This window comes from Mandrillus leucophaeus, unplaced genomic scaffold (assembly GCF_000951045.1).
Source record: "Mandrillus leucophaeus isolate KB7577 unplaced genomic scaffold, Mleu.le_1.0 Scaffold169, whole genome shotgun sequence".
NCBI lineage: Eukaryota > Metazoa > Chordata > Mammalia > Primates > Cercopithecidae > Mandrillus > Mandrillus leucophaeus.
The window spans coordinates 3,447,078-3,465,562 of record NW_012101687.1 but is presented as its reverse complement, the minus strand read 5'-3'; the positions used below and the strand labels follow the sequence as shown (position 1 = coordinate 3,465,562).

The window sequence follows — 18,485 nt, the reverse complement described above, 5'->3', positions numbered from 1 at the left end:
GGGAAGCATCAAGCATTGGTGTTGATATTTGAAAGTTTAAGAGAGGTATACTTTTATTCAGTCAACACATGACAAATGTAAAAGGCACTCATTTGTTGTTCCTGGAACAAGCTTGGCAGTATTGCATTTAGACATCTGCCCTTTCATCGTCCCACTTTTTACTTATTGCAGTCCTTTCAGTCTGAGTATTTCCTCCTGAGGCATTTTTCTGCCCTCAGAAATGACTCCCTGCTCCCAGTTCCTGTAGCCTTTATCATTCACACCTTTCACTTCGAAATTTAGCATAGGTCACATTACACCATTACTGAATAAATATATATCCTTCCCAAGTGTATCAGAGAACTATCTGGACAATTTGTTTCTTTCCCAATTCTCAGAATCAGCAGTGTTCTGTCAAGAAATATTTATCGACGATGATGGCAATAGTCGATTAAAATCAGATGAAGTTTCATTTTTAAAAAAAGGTTGAGAGGAGAGACAAGACTGAAGGTTTGGAAGTTGAGACTCACAAGCATCTTTAATAAACGTTTTCTCATCTAAGCGCTGTATGTACATCATTTAGGGGAGGGTAGAGACTGAGGGAGGAAGAACATCACTGGAGGAAGAGACAGCAGTTTGTCTTTCGAGTTTCAATAAAGCTTCAAAAATCCTGCCTAAGCTATATTTATTTTTTGGCCTTTCCCCTTTGATGTGACAATAAACTGTAATGCGGCTGTCAGTTGTACGAACCGGAATTCAGCAGAATAGATCCGAACACTTTCCTTTCAGAAAAAGAAGCGTTCGGTTCTGTCATAGATTTTAGAATGAAGAACACACTGGGCCAGCGAGGCTGGCGGCTGGCGAATTCCACCAGCAAGTAGACGCATTGGTGCGCTGGAGCCCGCGAACCAGGGACCGGTCCACCCAACCCAGGAAGGCATCCCCGGGGTCCCGCCCAGCCTGGTTCCGGGAGCCTTATTGGCCGGCCTTCCGCCCGCCATCTCTATCAGCCCCCGGGATTTGGCACAAGCGGTAGGCGGCTCCCTTTCGGTCACTCATTGGTCAAATCCTAATGGCGGTAAGGCACTCTACGAGTTTCTATTGGTCCCTAGGCTCCAAAATGGGCGGGGAAAAACAGAGCGACAGGGCTCTAGGAGGGAAGCGCGGAGTGCGCCGGCGCGTAGTCGGGGACGCCGTGCCGAGGGTTTGCTAGGGAACAGACTGTTATCGCCCCGCCCCCTCGGAGCTTTTTGTCCCGTTAACTGTCGGAGTGGCGGGGGCTCCGGCGCCGGGCGACATGCCGGTGCGCTTCAAGGTGAGGCTGGGGTCCCCGGGCCGGAAGGTGGCTGGGGGGAGCCACGGCGGGGGAGGTGCGGGGCGTCGAGGTCACGCTGTTTTTCAACTCTGCAACCCTCGGCCCGGCAGAAGCTGCCAGCCCCAGGGCCTGCCTGAGGGGCCCCAGAATCTGCCCGCCACCTCTTACCTAGTTCTCTCTCCGCTCACTCACATTTGCAAGTTGCCGTGTGCCGAAGAGTCAGATGATGCGAGACAGATTTACTTAAGGGGACTCGAGAGGAGTGTAGATGGGAGGAGGCCACTTTGCGAAGAGAACTAAAGGCGACTTACGTTTGGGACACCTGTGACCCATTTAGCTTAGCATTTAACCCCCATTACCTTTAAAACTTTAGTGTATGTGGCTTTTAAAGGCTTGAGAAATGGGTTCTTAGTAAAGATAGGGTATAAAGAAATACACATTTTTCATCGTTGTGCATTCTTAGGGTATGTTAAAAGTTCCAGGTAGCTGGTAGCTGTCAGGGACTAGCACCCTGCAACTTAACAGGTGGCCACAGCGTCCCACACCTCCTGACTCATTTATCTTAAAGGCGTGTATTCAGAATGGAAGGGGAGTTTGCCTTTTGTTGACTTTACCAAATAGCAAAAGGTCCTAGGCATAATACATAATATTGTGTACTCGGTGAAAACCTGGGATAAATCTAGTGGAGTGATCAGAATTTAGATTGTCACTAGTTGTCCGACAAGAACTCATGCTTTGGAATCAGATAATCAGTGAAAGGGTAACCTCTGAGCCTGGTATTCCTGGTAGCATCTGCCTCAAGTGGTGTTGAGACTTAAAGGATGTAACTCGTGTGAACTGCTTAGCACAGGGCTGGGTGAATATTAGCTCTTATTAAGGAGCTTGTCTGTGTTTAATTTTCAGTCTTAAGTCTCTTTGGAGGTTCAGAAATTATTTTTCACTGATGTCTGCTTTAAAACATCATTCATTAATTGCCCTGTACTCAAAGTGTACTTTCTTTACAGGGGCTGAGTGAATACCAGAGGAACTTCCTGTGGAAAAAGTCTTATTTGTCAGAGTCTTGTAATTCCTCCGTGGTGCGAAAGTACCCATGGGCTGGACTTAGATCAGATCAATTAGGTAAGTTGAGAAAGCTAATAGCCATTCTAACCTGGGCTAAATTTATAACTTGGGCTAAGCCATTATCACTTGGGCTAAGTAAACCTTGGGCTAAGTTTGCCAAATGATATATTAAAAGTTCAGTTGGCCTGGTTGATTTATTCATTTATTAATCAAATATTTATTGAAGGTTTACTATGAGCCAGGACTATTCCCAGCAGCTAGTGTGGCCGGCCAGGTTTCACTAATGGAGGCCTCCATCACAACTGTTTCAGTACTGACTGAGTGGTAAAGTTAAATATTAAAAGCTAAGAAAAGCCAGTGCCCCTTACACAGAGGCTAGGGTGTAACAAAAGCCCATCAAGAGTTTTGCCTAGGCCTTTCCTGGGCCGTAAAGCATGACAAAATAAGGAATTCTTAACAGGATCCATTTAGGATTAAACAAGTTTTAATGGGGATCTGTAGAAATTCCCCAGGCCTCCACAAACAAATTTATTGGCGGTCTGAAGGAACTCCTCAAACCTCCGTGATTCAGCAGGAGACAAGATAAGGGTAATCAGCCCAGCACCTAGACGCATTTAGATAAAGTAAGTTTACTGATGCTCCAGAAGAAGGTCTTCAGGACTCAGACCTTACTTATAGATTGAAAGAAGTTAATCACTTACATCCTTAGATGAATGCACACTTACACGTAGACTTATAGCTTAGAAGGTATATAAGCTCTGAAAAACTTTGTAATTTGGGGTTGGTCTGGTGATAATTTCCAGGCCTTCTCCCCGTAACTGGTTATAGAAATAAAAACTTTCTTTCTCCCTAGTTCATCTGCATCTCATTATTGGCGGAGAGAAATAGCAGGTCGACCCTCAGTTTGGTCTGGGAACACTAGGGATATAGCCCTGAACCAAAGTACCTTAACTGTGGAGAGAAACAGTGAGCAAGTCACTCAATAAATAAGGGAATTTCAGGTTTTTATGTAAAATTGTAGGGAAGTGTGATAGATAACATGCAGGAGGGGTAGACTGGAGGGAAAACGCTTTAGATTAGATGGTTGGGAAAGGCTCATTTTGAGGAGGTGATATTTGAGCTGAGACCTGAAAGCTGAGGGGAAAGTGCTGGGGAAGAGTGCTCCCAAGGTCTTGAGAAATGGAAGCTTAGGGAGATTAGGTCGCTGCCCCAGCTTTACAGCTAGTAAGTGGCAGAACCATGATTTGAAATCAAGTCTGTTTTGTGCAAAGCACGCGATTTCAGAGGTCATGTTCTTGTTATCACACATGCCTCCTCCCTGTGTCCCGGGGAAGTCAGGTTCCTGGGCCAGGGTTTCCCAGAGGGTGACAGAACAGAAAGGAGACAGACTGACTTCATTATACCTGCTTGTTTAATTCTTCCTTACTAGTATATTAGATCTCTGAGAGTAGGGCTCTGTCTTATCCACCACCTTGTTCCTACGCAGTACCTAATACAGGCCTTGGAACAATCTATTGCTTCTTGAAACTAATTTTTGAATGAATGAATAAGCCGAAATTTGAATCCACAATAGCTGTTGGGCAAATTGAGCTAGTTTCACCAAGTGAGATTTTAGGAAGCCTGTTACATAGGATTGCTGGGAGGGTTTAAATGAGATGTTGCCTATTAAGGGCCTGGTTCATGTACACAGATCAGTGCTTGGTGCTCCACATGTGATGTGTGCGAGCATGGCAGATAAGTCACATAAATGTTAGATGTTTGAAGCCAGGAAAAGACTTATGGGTAGGGTACCAAGCCTGGGAAGTTAGTAAGATGAGGAGGTATTTTCAGAATTAGGTTTGGAGTACAAAGGGAAGAGTGGGCAAGAGTGGGTGTCTCTTTTAGGGTTCCTCTGAAGCATCATGATCTGACCCAGTGCCAAACTTCAGAGACTGGGTGTCCCTGCTTCTCTGGCAGGGTGCTAGGAAAATCCCTCTGCTCATAATCCTCTTTTTACAAATGACTAGAAATTCCACATATTTGAGCCTCCATTAGATTAAGAATCCAAATAAATCTCTGTTTAAGCATAGATATCCCACCCTGCTGAGCGCCTACAAGGCTATTATGACACTGGAAAATTCATTAAACTGGGTAGTTGTCCAATAACATTTCAGCTTAGATCAGCTGCATTTGAGGGGAAGGTGATGAAATGAGACCATGAGAGCAAAGCCACCTTAGAGCATAGTATATAATGAAGGAAGGAGTGGACTAGGGGAGGAATGTTAGTGGGGAATTTTAGGTCATGGGGAGGGACTGAGCAAGAACTCCAGAATGCTCAGAACGGGAGGTGGGAGGTTAGCAAAAAACAACAGCAGTGTTACCCAGGATGGCTGTCCCTTCTTTTAGAGTAGTGTATTTTTATCCTGGGGATTTGCTGGTGCTGAGAGGCAACAGCAGACCACTTGAGAATTTTCTTTCATTTTGCTCTTCTACCAAAAACCTGCCTCTGTGTTAAAGCAGAGAGGAGTCTAATTGGTGATCTTCAAGCTTTTTAGCTTTTATACTTCTAGAAAAATTTAGAAAAACATTGTGCCTCATCACAATGTTGTGCTTCATCACAATGTTTTTCTAAATTGCTGTTTTTTATCATAAATTTTTATGAATAGTTTTGAATAATAGAATTTCTGGTATATTGCATAGTGCTTATATGTTTTACATATATTTTGTAAAAACTGTGGAACTGCCAGTTTAGCCCATTCAATTTATGGAAAATGTTTATCATGCAACTGGCAAAGTCAGTATTCATTGGCAAACTAACCGGCCAAATTAGAATTATTTTCTGTGAGAAAAAAGTCTATTTATCTTTAATTAAGGTAAATATGTTAATATGCATATATACATTTCACATGATATCCCTCTCATACCTGAATTTTAATACTAAGAAGGAGATGGAAAATCCATGGAGCTATATGAAATAAGATACTGTTCCTTTGTTATTTCTAATCTCTGTCTGCTTTGCTTTGCTGTCAAATATTCTCCCTCAGGGATATGCTTTCTTGAATTGTCCCTTTGTTTGGCTTCCTACCCCTGAGGTTTTGTTCTACCTTGAGGGGATGCGCTGGAGTAAGTTTCAGGCAGGTTAAGAGGTGTGTCTGTCTTCTGTAAAGTGGGAAAAGGGAGATTATGAAAGGGGCGGTGGGAGATGGAACTGCAGATGGCAGATGCAGCTCTCAGGCAGACAGATCAGCGTCAGGCAAGAGAGCACACACATATGGAGTTGAGGATCTGGAAAATGATTCCCTTAAGCCGCCCACTTCTGTTTACCCTCCACATCTTTGTGTGCCTCCAGACAGATACCCAGCCAGTGTGAAGACCTGTGGTCTAGGGAAGCCTTTTAAAAGGGTGGGGACCCAGGGTGACATGGCCAGCACATCTACAACAGAGGCTAAGGAGTCCTGGGTTCTACCTCATGCCCAATTTTCTTTCCACCTTCCTTTTCCGTTCTGGTCTTAATCTTCCTTCTCCACCCTGCAGCCGTCTTAAAGATGGCCCTAAACTAGGGCAGTCTCTCAGTGGCTGTCGTTCTGCAGAGCTGCTCTTACCTCCATAGAAGGTTAAGTTTTTGGACCTTTGCTTTCCATACAGAAATATAGAGAAATTGTATCTTAGCTGTTGTTAAAAAAGCTTATTCTTTTTTTTTTTTTTTTTTTGAGACAGTGTCTTGCTCTGTCGCCCAGGCTGGAGTGCAGTGGCACAGTCTCGGCTCACTGCAAGCTCTGCCTCCTCGGTTCACGCCACTCTCCTGCCTCAGCCACCCGAGTAGCTGGGACTACGCGCCCGCCACCATGCCTGGCTTTTTTTTTTTTTTTTTTTTGTACTTTTTAGAAGAGATGGGGTTTCACTGTGTTAGCCAGGATGGTCTCGATCTCTTGACCTCGTGATCTGCCTGCCTCGGCCTCTCAAAGTGCTGGAATTACAGGCATGAGCCACTGCGCCCGGCCTATTCTTTTTTAATTCTCAGGAAATCAAGGCAGATGTAGAACCAAGATCCAGCACAATGACATCTCATCCCTTCTCATCTTGGTCTGCTCCACTTAAGAGAAGCTTTGTGAAAAGTTCCAAATTTTGACAGTATCAGGGTCCATTGTTCTGTTAAGTAGCACAGGAAAGTAATTAGAAACGAGGCAGCATGTACTGCCTGGCTTGCCAGGTCTATCATGTTGCAATTCTAGTGACTTTTGTTAGGATAACTGGAACATTGTGACCCACTGATTTTTAATTTTTTGTTATGGTTAAATTTTTAATGCTTTTAAAAGCAAAATTAAATATTTTATGTTGAAAAGTTGTACTTTTAAAATCCTGTATTCTGAAGGATATTGTGTGTATATATAGGTACATATATCTGAACTAAATTTTAAATTTCATTTCTCCTTCACAAGTGTTCTTAAAAGTTGTCTTTGTAACTTTTTGCTTTGGTAGCTACTAGTTTTGTATACCGTATTTTGTAGGGATCACGAAGGAGCCAAGTTTTATTTCAAAAAGAAGAGTCCCTTACCATGACCCACAGATTTCAAAATCTCTGGAGTGGAATGGAGCTATCTCAGAGAACAATGTGGTTGCATTGCCAGAACCAGAAGCCCCGGAAACACCAAAATCACAAGAAGCAGAACAAAAGGATGTTACTCAAGAAAGAGTTGACTCACTAGAAGCTTCCAGGGTTCCCAAAAGAACCAGATCTCACTCTGCAGACTCCAGAGCTGAAAGGGCTTCAGATGTTGTGGAAAATAATGAGGGTGTAACAAACCATATACCAGTTAATGAAAATGTGGAACTGGAACATTCTACCAAGGTTCTTTCAGAAAATGTAGATACTGGGGTAGGCATATTCACTGCATTTCTTTTCAAAAACATAGAATTCTTTGTTGGTTTCATCGTCATTTCTGTAATGTTACATTTTGTGTTTCAGAATTTTCTGTTGTTGTTTTCTTGTCTAATGTCTGTAAGAATAGTTGATAACAGGCTGTTGACTTTAGTTGTTGTGAATTAGTTCTATTCTTACTACTCGCTATTTTGTAGTAGTTATGCTATGATATCCCTTTATTGGATGGACCTCCTATGTCTGGATTTTATTCATCATGTATTAGCACCTGAGTCCCAAGGGAGAGATCAAGTTGAGACAGAGAAGGGAAGTAGGCCCTTACTTCTGGCAGGGTGCTGAGCTGACTTCTATCCAGCCCCTTTTCAGTTTCTTATCTGTACAAGAAGACAGACAGAAACTCAATTGATGAAATGCAAAAGGAAGGAGAGCTCTGGCTGTCTCTCAGAGATCTTGCATTTTTGCTCTCTTATGTCACAGCTGGCCTGCAGCAGGTCCTTGTGAGCACATAAGCAGAGGCTACTGGAACTTGCATGGGGATCTCAATGCCTTCCACGTTTCTTTCTCCATTCTGTTCCACTGCTCTTCTCTGGTTCATGTCCACCACTGACTGGGACCCTGAAGAGGCATTTCAGAGTGTTGGAGAAGAATCCATAGCTTGTTGAAAAAGCTGGGGGTAAAAGGGAACAAGGAAGGTGATGTGTGTCTGGCAGGCAGGAGAAGGGGTGTTCACAGAAGCAGTGTGCAGATGAGGCAAAGTGCTGGGACTTTTTGGTAATAGATTTAATTATGAATGATTAATAGGAAAGGACTGAGAGTATTATGTTTTTCCTGGAATGCCTAATAGTCCTTTGATAGAAAGGAATTTTAAATGGTTTGACACTTGAAAAAAGATACTATTTATAAGTTAAAGTTTGCTGTACCACAATGTGCATGTAGTTTACAATTTTGTACTGTAGACTGAACATTTTGTTAAGAGGATAGATTTTTGTGTTATGCATTTTTTTACCACAATTTTAAAAAAGTTTGAATAGAAATTTTTAATGTCTTTGAGTGGATTTTTGTTTTGAACAGTTGGATAGACTTCTGCGTAAGAAAGCTGGATTGACTGTTGTTCCTTCATGTAATGCCTTGAGAAATTCTGAATATCAAAGGCAGTTTGTTTGGAAGACTTCTAAAGAAACTGCTCCAGCTTTTGCAGCCAATCAGGTAGTTTAATGGATGTAATACATTTCTGAGTACCATTATCTTATCTAGTAATGTAGATTTACATAGAATTAAGAGTTGCAAGAAATTAGGTACTTAAGTAGCCTGGAGGTAGGTTCTAGAAAACCAAAGTGAGAATTTTGCTAAAATCGTCCTGTTACTTATGATTTATGGTAGTAATATTATACTGTCCTAGGCTACTGATGATCATTGTTGCCAGATGCAGCACATATACTAAATATGAGACAGGGTAATGAAAACTTGGGGAACTGGTAAGTTTTTGCATGCTATAAGATTTTTTTACTTAATAAAAAATTATTAAATTGATTCTATTCTAAAATGTGTTTTGTTGACTAATATATTGCATGTTTTGTGTATTCTAAGAAAAGCATAACTGCTTTGAATATTTATTTTAATAAATACAAAATATGTTGACAATAACACAAGATACGTAATTTTGTCCTTATATCAGACAAATAGTAATAGGCATTGTCGGTATAACTATATTTGTAAAATTCAGAAGCTGTAATGATGTGGTTTTAGATTTCATTGTAGTCCTGCACAGTTTTAGTGTTGAGATACCATTACTAATAAATAGTCTGTTGTTTTACTACCTTCATCCTTTAGGCAGTTCTTAGGCTTTAAACTCTCATTTATGTTCTTAACAGTACTTCTAGGCAGAGACAGGAAATACCTCCACTTGTAATATCCCCAGAGACCCATAATGGCTTAGTCTGTTTTTTCTTCTGGTCTTTGTGTTTTTCTTTATAAATATACACACTTTCACACACCCTTACATTCATTTTCTCCTGTACGTCAGCATTCACTTATGTATTGTGTATAGCCCTAAGAACTGACGGGATAATTAGATTCAGCAAGACAATAACATCTAGTCATCTTACATTAAGATGAAAAAAACACCAGTGATCCTATAAATCGTGGCAGCTTTGGGCTTATTCAATTTTTAAAATACCTTTGAAATTTATGTAACATTTTAAGAAGCTATGAAGTAACAAAATGATAAGTACCCGTTATTAACCTAGTGAATAGGATCAGTACTTCTTTTGCTTACCTACAGGGTTTTTTGGAGATTAAGTGTATCTCAAACATTATTTACAACATAAAAATTGTAATTATTCAGTTTTTTATAGAGTGTTTGACCTTGAAGATAGAGCTGATTCAAATCAAATCATATCGTCAACAAATAGGGCTTTTACATGTCAGTGAAAGCGTTGTGTAGAAATGTTACTTTTATGAGAGAAATCACTAGCGATATATTCATTGGTAGTTTTATTGCTTTCTTTAATGTGTTTCACAAGCTTTTTTTTTTTTAGAAGGAATTGCTCATTGTTCAAAGCATGTTGAATTTAGAGTCTATGGATTGAAGAGCTTTGAGACAGCTTTCAATGCTTGTTGATAGGAAACCTCTAAAAAGGTTGTTCATTTCTATTTTGTCAGACACCTGCTTTCTGAAAGGATGTCTTATATTAATATGTAAAGGAGTCAGAACAGTTTTTGGCAGGAGAGTCCTTGAGGTTATACTGTACTAAAATAGATAAACTGTTTAGATCTGATCTGTATGAAGATACCCTATTCAGCATTACAAAGCAGTAATATAACTTGTTTGAGTTCCCTGTCTTTTCCATTTGCTTTCCTTGTAATCAGTGGTAATATGCTGTGAAATAGAAACCATACTGTGAAATAGGATAAAAGGAAACATTTAACAATACAAGTGTAGTAATTGCTCAGAACATCTTCTTTGCCTTAATAAAATGTGCTGAAAATAAGCCAAGGGAAGAAAAGCTAAACAAATTCAATATATTGGGTGTTCGAAAATGTCAAGAACTTTCTATTAAGGCAGGAATTTAAAAAATCATGTCAGGGAGGAAGAAAAAAACCTGTAGAACTGACAACAGAGTTGCCTTAAAGCTACTGTCTGTGTCATATGAAAATATGCCAATATTTATTTTGGTTATAAGCTCTATTTTGATTATAAAACTATTATTCAAAACATGGTAATGAGTATATAAAGTTGACCTTTGGATGTTAATAATATATGTGAAATGAAATTAAAATCATATATAACTTTGCTATTTTTTTTGTCCTGTAATTCAACTTTATGTATGTTTTGTTAAGTAATTGAAGACCGAAGTTCTGCATATTTAATGAACAAAACTAAACTAATAATTTTTGTTTTAAGGTTTTCCACAATAAAAGCCAGTTTACTCCACCATTCAAAGGTAACTCAGTCATCCATGAAACTGAATACAAAAGAAATTTCAAGGGTTTATCTCCAGTGAAAGAACCAAAATTAAGAAATGATTTGAGAGAAAACAGAAATCTTGAAACAGTATCTCCTGAAAAGAAGGTATTCATCAACTTTTAACCTTACCAAACAAAATCTCCATTATTTTAGATTCTCCACATTTTCTTTTGCTTACTACCACCTGGGAGTTTTTAGTTTTCACTAGTTCATTAATTCATTTGTTCATCAAATGTTCATTGAGCCAGCTACTAGGAGCAGACGTGGGTTGGTACTGAGAATACAAGGCTGGCAAATAGCCCCAAGCAGCTCTTGGGCTAGTGGGGAGACAGACATAAATAAAAATGATACAGCATGTTGAGTACTTAACAGTGTAGGAGGTAAGTCTAATACGGTTAATATCAAAGTCTAGTAAGTTTAATATCAAATGACTGGATTTATAGTAACTTCCTGGGGTAACAGTAGTGCTAGAAATACTTGTTTTAAGTTATGGAAATTAAACACATACATACTCACATGTATTTTATTTTTATTTATTTTTTCAAGACGGAGTCTCGCTCTGTCACCCAGGCTGGAATGCGGTGGCATGATCTTGGCCCACTGCAACCTCTGCCTCTCAGGTTCAAGCAATTCTCCTGCCTCAGCCTCCTGAGTACCTGGGACTACAGGTGCATGCCACCATGCCTGGCTAATTTTTGTATTTTTAGTAGAATCGGGGTTTCACTATGTTGGCCAGGCTGGTCTCGAACTGCTAGCCTCAGGTGATCCGCCCACCTTGGCCTCCCAAAGTGCTGGGATTACAGGCGTGAGCTGCCACACCTGGCCATCACAAGTAGTTTAAACCAAAGTGTTAGCATGCCAGATTATAGCCAGTATAATTCATATGATCTACCTCAGAATATACAAACAACAGCTTCTGTGTGATATTACAGCCATTTAAGCTGCAGAATCAGGCTAACATGATTATAAATTACAGGTAATTGGGGTATAAATACTATTTTTTAATCTCCTGGAATGTTGATACCTGATATTTTATGGGTCCTAAAAATAGTATAAAGTTATAAGTAAATATGACTAAAAGTAAAATGATTTATATATACACATATATTAGACCTATGATATTATCGGAGAAAAAAACAGAATTGTTATTCAGTAAAGCGATTTGGTAACTAATTCATCAGGATCCTATGTTTAATTACTGTAATGCAATTGTAAATTTAGAATATCAAGTTCAGTGTATGGTAACATTATTTAGATATGTATTTGTTAACTTAAACATTTTCTTCCTTAGCCAAAGATCTAAAATCTTTATTGTTAGAAAATGAAGCTATATCCTCAGCTAAACTTCAAAAATAACTAACCAAATATAATAAAAATTTCAAAACTTGTTTGTTGATTTCTTATTTTTGTTTTCTTCAGTATCTAAAGCTTCTAAAAATAGAAATGTCATTAAATATTCAAGTCTAACTTTATAACATCCATGTTTTCACTTTAATGTGTAACATTTTAAGCATAAAAAGCTTAAATTATTTCCATTTCAGAGTAATGAAATAGACGATCCTTTAAAATTGGAAGCAGAGATGGAATTAAAAGACTTACACCAGCCTAAAAAGAAGCTTACTCCTTGGAAACATCAAAGACTTGGGTATGTATTTTAATAGGAAAATACAGTATTTCAGTGATCAACATAGTGAAATATTTACTTTCATTTCATTCCTATTAGGAAGGTGAATTCCGAATATAGAGCAAAATTTCTGAGCCCAGCTCAGTATTTATATAAAGCTGGGGCTTGGACACGTGTGAAGGGAAACATGCCAAATCAGGTGAGTGTACGTGAGCTCAGTAAGCCCACATGTTCTTTCAGCCTCTATTAACACTTTAATTTCACAATGAGTTCCATTTGGTAATAGAGACCACAATTTAAAGAAGTATGATATAATAATAGCACTAATAGTATCAGGAACTTATGTATTAGGATGTAAATTATCAGTGTTTTTTTTTTTTAATGCCACTGGCTCTTCAGCAATTACTATTCATTGAGGTCTTTTAAGTTAACGCTTTTTACCATCAAACATTTGATTGTGTTAATAGATTGAATTTATAGAATTGTATCATTATAGATTCGATTATTTCATAACTTTCAGACCTCCACTCTCTCAACTGAAGATTAAATAATTTGTCTGATAGTGATGCCCATTGTCAGTGTGTACTCTTACAGTTTGTAGGCAAAAGAAAGGTACAGCTTATGTGGTTAGAGGTGTGAGCTACAGGTTGGGGTACTCTAATGTGGGAGAAACTGGGGATCTGAAGATAGGTTTGAGGGGAAGGGTAATTCTAGAGTTGAGAAGTGCTACTTTAGTACTAGCTTCTTATACTCAAAGGATAGAGAATGGAACATTTTTATTATTGTATTAGCATCTTTCAAATCGTATCTTGACTTTTTTTAACTTTTCTGAGAGAACAAGCTACATTAAAATGTTTCTGTTTAGATTAGACATTAGTAAACATCCCACTTCCCCCTGTCATTGTAAACAGAAGGATAATTTGGATGGGGAATGGGTCTTTTATTTAGCTCATTACTTAAAACCATGGCCCACAATTATGTGTAATCAGCCTCTGGGGGAAAGGGCTGGTGCTCGGTGCTCGGTGCTCAGTGCTCTGAGCTGCTGGTTCTTTGAACTGCAACTCCCAGACACATGTCCTAGTGACTGTCATGCTGTCTGCATATTGTTTCAGGAGGTCACTTGATTCCTTCCACCGTGGCCACTCTTTTGCTTTCTACTTCTCTATTTGAGCATATCTTGAAGACAGCACAGGCAAGTAAAAGACAAAGCTCAAAGCTGTCCCAGATATTATCTGGGGCAATGTCCATATAGTCCCCTTAGTGAAATCAAGTTAAAACTAGGAGCGTCGAAAGCACCCATGATGGAAGAAAGGCAGTGAGTCAGCTAAACTCTTGAGCAGTTTGTGACCATCCCAAGTCTTGGCAAAGATCTCCCTGACTGAGGAATCTGACAGTGGGAGTGAGGAAAAGCAGGACAGAGGCAGAACAGTGTGTGGCCAGTAAATCGGTGTCAGCTGCTGGCCTGTTGTGTTTAGGCATGACACTAGGTTGAGGTTATGAGAAACTCTTTGTTTTGGAAGACTGTGTTTTCTCTGAGATTTCTACACTCGATCTTGGCCAAAAGACCAAGAAGCAATTTCTTTAAGATGAGTTTAGGCGTCAGAACTAAACATCTAATTGAGAAGATTTGTTAAAACTGAAGTAATAGTAAGATGAGATTCCTTATCCTGCCTTGATGGACAAGAACATTGTTGTTGTCAATAGACTTTTCAAGGTTTCCTATTATGATATCTTGGTAATGTTGCTTTTTTTGCTTATTAAAGACTATATTGGTGGTTGTAAATATTTAACTTAGTGGTATAATTTGCCTTAATTTCTTTGAGAAAAATAATTCAGAAAGTAAATTGAAGTTAGAAAAGAATAAGAATTTTTAGCTAAGAAGTCAGTGATCATTGATGATAACAGTTTTAGTTGACCAGGTTATAGGCATTTAATATGGGCCATGTTTTACTTAGATCTCTCGGAAGTCATTTACTATAGGCAGCTGATTATGAGGTTCCTAAATATAAGGTACAGTACTCCTTCATTTTCCCACTCCTAACATTCCAACACTTACGACTAACAAAGTCATAAGTGACTTCGTTGTTGGAATATTAACTCACTTTTTGAGTCACATTAGTTTTTGAGTCCATATATCATCTTCATTTCTTTCTATGTTTGAGATGTACTTTTTGAATATGTTAATAGTCTATAGTCACTGGAAATTCTATGCTAAGTCCCAGTTACCTCTCATAGAGCATTAGGGTGGTTGGTTTTATTTGCCCAGTGGTTGTGTATTGGTCATCTCCATTACAATAACCACTTGACCATTGCTTTTTAAAATGCTCACTTAAGGGATTGTTTCTTAATAGTCAGCAATTACAATTTTTTAGGTTCTATCCTCAGAATAACTACTTAATCTATGTTAAATTTTTTTTTTTCTTAATTGTTAGGTAATCTTTTCATCATCGATTGGTTGAGGTGGTTTTATTCTAATGTGTCTTCCACAAATAGGACTGTGTTTCAAGATAAAGTCCTGCATTTGAGAGCTGTCCTATAAGTTGATAGACATTGTAAAGACTAGGTATAAAGTGACCCCTCATTTTGGGGGGATGATTTTTGAGTAAAAAGAGTTTTTATCCCCTGTTTCTTGAGTTTGAATTTTCTGCATATGTTTTAAATAATTTAATTGAACTCTTAATTTGCACAAAGAAATTCAGAAAAGAAAACATTTTTACTTATAATTATATCATATCGTATAATATGACGACATTACTTGACCCAGAAAGGTGCGTGTATGTTGTTTTGAGATGGGAATGGTTTATTTCTATCCTTTTTAGTGGCTCTGGTTGTTGGCTGTAGGGATTGTTCTATTTAACATTGAGTTCATGCCATTCATTTTTTTCCTCTTCTTTTTAGTAGAACATACTACCTTGGAAAATGTCAGCCTTCTAATTTTTCATCTTAGTTTAGGGTTATAGATATTTAAAATCATATATTTGTAAAATATAATAGCACTAAGATTATTAATAAAGATTATTGATATAGTAAATTTAAAGCATTTAGTTTTAAATGTCAGTAACAGAACTGAATAAATCAAAGTTCTACAGAAGTTTTATGAAGTATCCTCTCCCCCTCCTTTCTAAATAAAGTTGATGTCAAATAAAACTGGATGACTGTGTACATGGAGAGTATTCATCCATTCTTTCATTCATCATGCATGGATAGGAGCAGCTGCCTCTGCTGCCCCCTCCACCTACACAGTCCCGCCACTCTACCCAACACAGTGCAGGACCAATTGGTCCCCCTTTTGAAGCACTCCTTCAATTTACATTTCATTTGTTTATTATGGCATAGACCCCCATCAATATTATGATAATTTATGTACAGGTTGACCTCCTGTCTCAGACTGTGAGCTCACTGAGGGCAGGGAGTTTCTTGCTTATCTTTGGCTGCCATGGTTAGCTCAGGCATACCACTAAGTCTGCACTCAGGACAGGTTGTGGACTCAGTGCTTAAGTGCTACATTTTACCTCACCTCAAGAAGTTCATAGGTTGATGGACGAGGAGGACATGTGCAATTAATTCCAGTAAAATTGAATATGTATTAATGGGAATGTGCACAAAGAATTCTGAGAACACAGAGGAGGAAGTGATGCTAAAGCACGTAGGTGATGGAGTGGCTATGAAACATTTGAAACATGGGGGCACTTATTGGCAATAAAATCTGGAGTATATGGAGGCACTTTATAACAAGGTTCCTGTGCATTCAGAATACCCTGGTTAGAAGTTCAGTAGAGTTAATTCATGTACCTCACTTCTACCTGTTAAATGCAAAAACCACTGCTAGAAATTTTCTTTAAAATTATAGGAGTTGATAGAAATGATAGATGAACAAAGGTTTTTTTTGTTGTTGTTGTTGGCAGTGAAGAAAATATTTCAAATTATCCTTTAGGATTTTTTTTTTCAGGTATGGTTCACTAGAGTAGGACTCTGTTGGCATTATATGGTTTCTTATGCCATGTAGGTGCTGTCTTTTGCTTTTGCCAATTCCCTAGAGTTGTAACACTTTCATCTCTGCATTCAAAATCGTACCTTGTTAAGGAGCTGAGAATATGTTTCTACAATTACTTTTACGTTGCTGTTTCATTGTTTGCTTTTTTTGCCCTGAAAGAAAAGCAGTTCTAGAATAAAGATTTTCTGTCTTGATGATAAAAAAAATTAGTGTTTTTCGAGAATAAATAAAGCTATTGAACAGAATTTTAAGGGTAAAACTTCAACTTAATTTTTTTTACATTGTGGAATTGTACTTGGAGAAGCCAGCAGGTGGCAGTATGATGTATAAAGTGAAAGGTTTCAAATGGGTATAAAGGCTCCTTTTCATCAGAAAATGTTACTTGCATATTAAAGAATTCATATCACTTTATTATTCATCAGAACTTTTTTTATACTGTCACTTTGTTGAACATATTTCTATTATGATTTTATGGGCTATTATTTTAAATTATATATTTAGTACTTTTTTTTTTTTAAAGTAGAGATTTTGCTGATTCCAAGGGAACATTGAGGAGTTTGGAGAGGGAAGCCTCATAACCAGTGAGGGCTTCTGTAGCAGTAGTAGCTGTATGCAAAGCCATGAAATAAAGCTGGGTTAGGGATTTCTGGCGTGTAAGCACCCTTCCAGAGGTGGGGAAATAGGAATAATAATTAGATTGCCTAATTTATCTGTCATCAGCAGCATCCTAGCCATGCAAGAATGTGGCTCGTTTTCAAGATAATAATAAGCTATCTTGGTTACTGAACTAATTACTTAATATACTAAGAAATATTGACTGACAAGTTTGGTAGATATCTAGAAGGGAGAATAATGTGTTTCATTGGTTCCATTAATATTCAGTTATGGCATTAACCTATCATTAAGTGTGTTTCTGTATTCCTTCTCTAGGGTTCTCTAAATGCCATGTGGTATGCCGAGGTTGGTTGCTTTTGAGTTTTTAAAAACTATAATGCATAGATTACTTGTGTAATTTCAGTTGGAATAAAAAGTAGATGTCAATATTTTTCTTAGCTGCTGTAAATTTCTCCCTGCCTGCTGGTCTGAAATAAAACAGCTGCATCGTGCTTTAGCTTGATTGTTTTCGTTTTTGCTTAAATGCACAAAGTCTGATGACTGTATGTGGCTAATTTTGCCTTCCTTTGTCCTTGGTCCCTGGCTGTATTTGTTCAATGTCTTTGATATGCTACTTGGTGCTATTTGTAAAGAAGCATTTACAATAGTATATGATGTCTGAACTCTCCTGTATAGGTTAAAGAACTCCGAGAAAAGGCTGAGTTTTATAGGAAGCGAGTTCAGGGGACACATTTTTCTCGGGACCACCTGAATCAGATTCTGTCTGATAGCAACTGCTGTTGGGATGTCTCCTCAACTACAAGCTCAGAAGGAACCATTAGTAGCAACATCAGAGCATTAGATCTTGCTGGGTAAGATATTCTTTGTGGATGGCAAAAAAAGTTTGTTGACACTTATATAGATCATAGAATGTCATAGGAAAATGACCTGACTACTCAAAATTTGTCTCCAGTCAAATGGAAATGTGGCAGCCATTTATTTCATTTTTATTCTCTGTGAAAAATAAAGCAATATAGATTGCTTTATTTGTGTATAAATACCACATAATGTAAATCTGGAAGGCTAGATTTTTATAATATTTTTTTTGACACTTAATAGCAGAGTAGGGATGATTATATGGTAGATGTAAAAAGACCTTTAGAAGGTGAAAAGAAAGTCAACAACAATAAAAACGTAGAGACTGTAAGCTATTAATACATACCTATTATCATTCATTGATGGATTTTGTGGCTGATTCAGAACTTGACTGCTGATTTTATGGAAGAGCGCTTTGCTGTTTTGGGTTTAAATGAACATGATGTAACTATTTGTAAGCAAAAGTAATTGAAGAACTTAGACCATGGGATCCTAGTTTATGTGTGTAAATGCCAGTTTAGGGCTAGGTATGACTTGTGTCAGCAGATTAGATGTACACAAGCATATGTGAAGGTAGGAGTAAAAGAAGATAAATGCATTTTGGAATATTTTAATAGAAACTCCAGATTATAACTTTGATTTATTTTACTATAAAACAAATTAGATTTCCTTCTTCAATACCTGAGCAAGGCAATATCTATGGAAAACGTGTAGTTG

At 38.1% G+C, this 18,485-nt stretch overlaps 1 protein-coding gene across 3 annotated transcripts in view; it reads left to right on the top strand.

Moving 5' to 3' along the window:
- The first annotated feature begins 1,138 nt into the window (after positions 1–1,138).
- Positions 1,139–18,485, top strand: part of MDM1 (Mdm1 nuclear protein homolog (mouse)) — a 38,321-nt gene continuing 20,974 nt past the window's right edge. Inside the window, exons 1-8 of one of the 3 annotated variants that reach the window (XM_011976589.1) lie at positions 1,139–1,294; positions 2,299–2,413; positions 6,844–7,211; positions 10,618–10,785; positions 12,222–12,325; positions 12,404–12,503; positions 17,229–17,258; positions 17,589–17,764. In XM_011976589.1, coding sequence (XP_011831979.1) covers positions 1,277–1,294; positions 2,299–2,413; positions 6,844–7,211; positions 10,618–10,785; positions 12,222–12,325; positions 12,404–12,503; positions 17,229–17,258; positions 17,589–17,764 — 1,079 coding nt within the window. In that variant the 5' untranslated portion in view covers positions 1,139–1,276. Of the gene's footprint in view, positions 1,295–2,298; positions 2,414–6,356; positions 8,855–10,617; positions 10,786–12,221; positions 12,326–12,403; positions 12,504–17,228; positions 17,259–17,588; positions 17,765–18,485 lie in introns of those variants that run through there. The other 2 variants (XM_011976588.1, XM_011976590.1) reach the window with 2 other exon arrangements.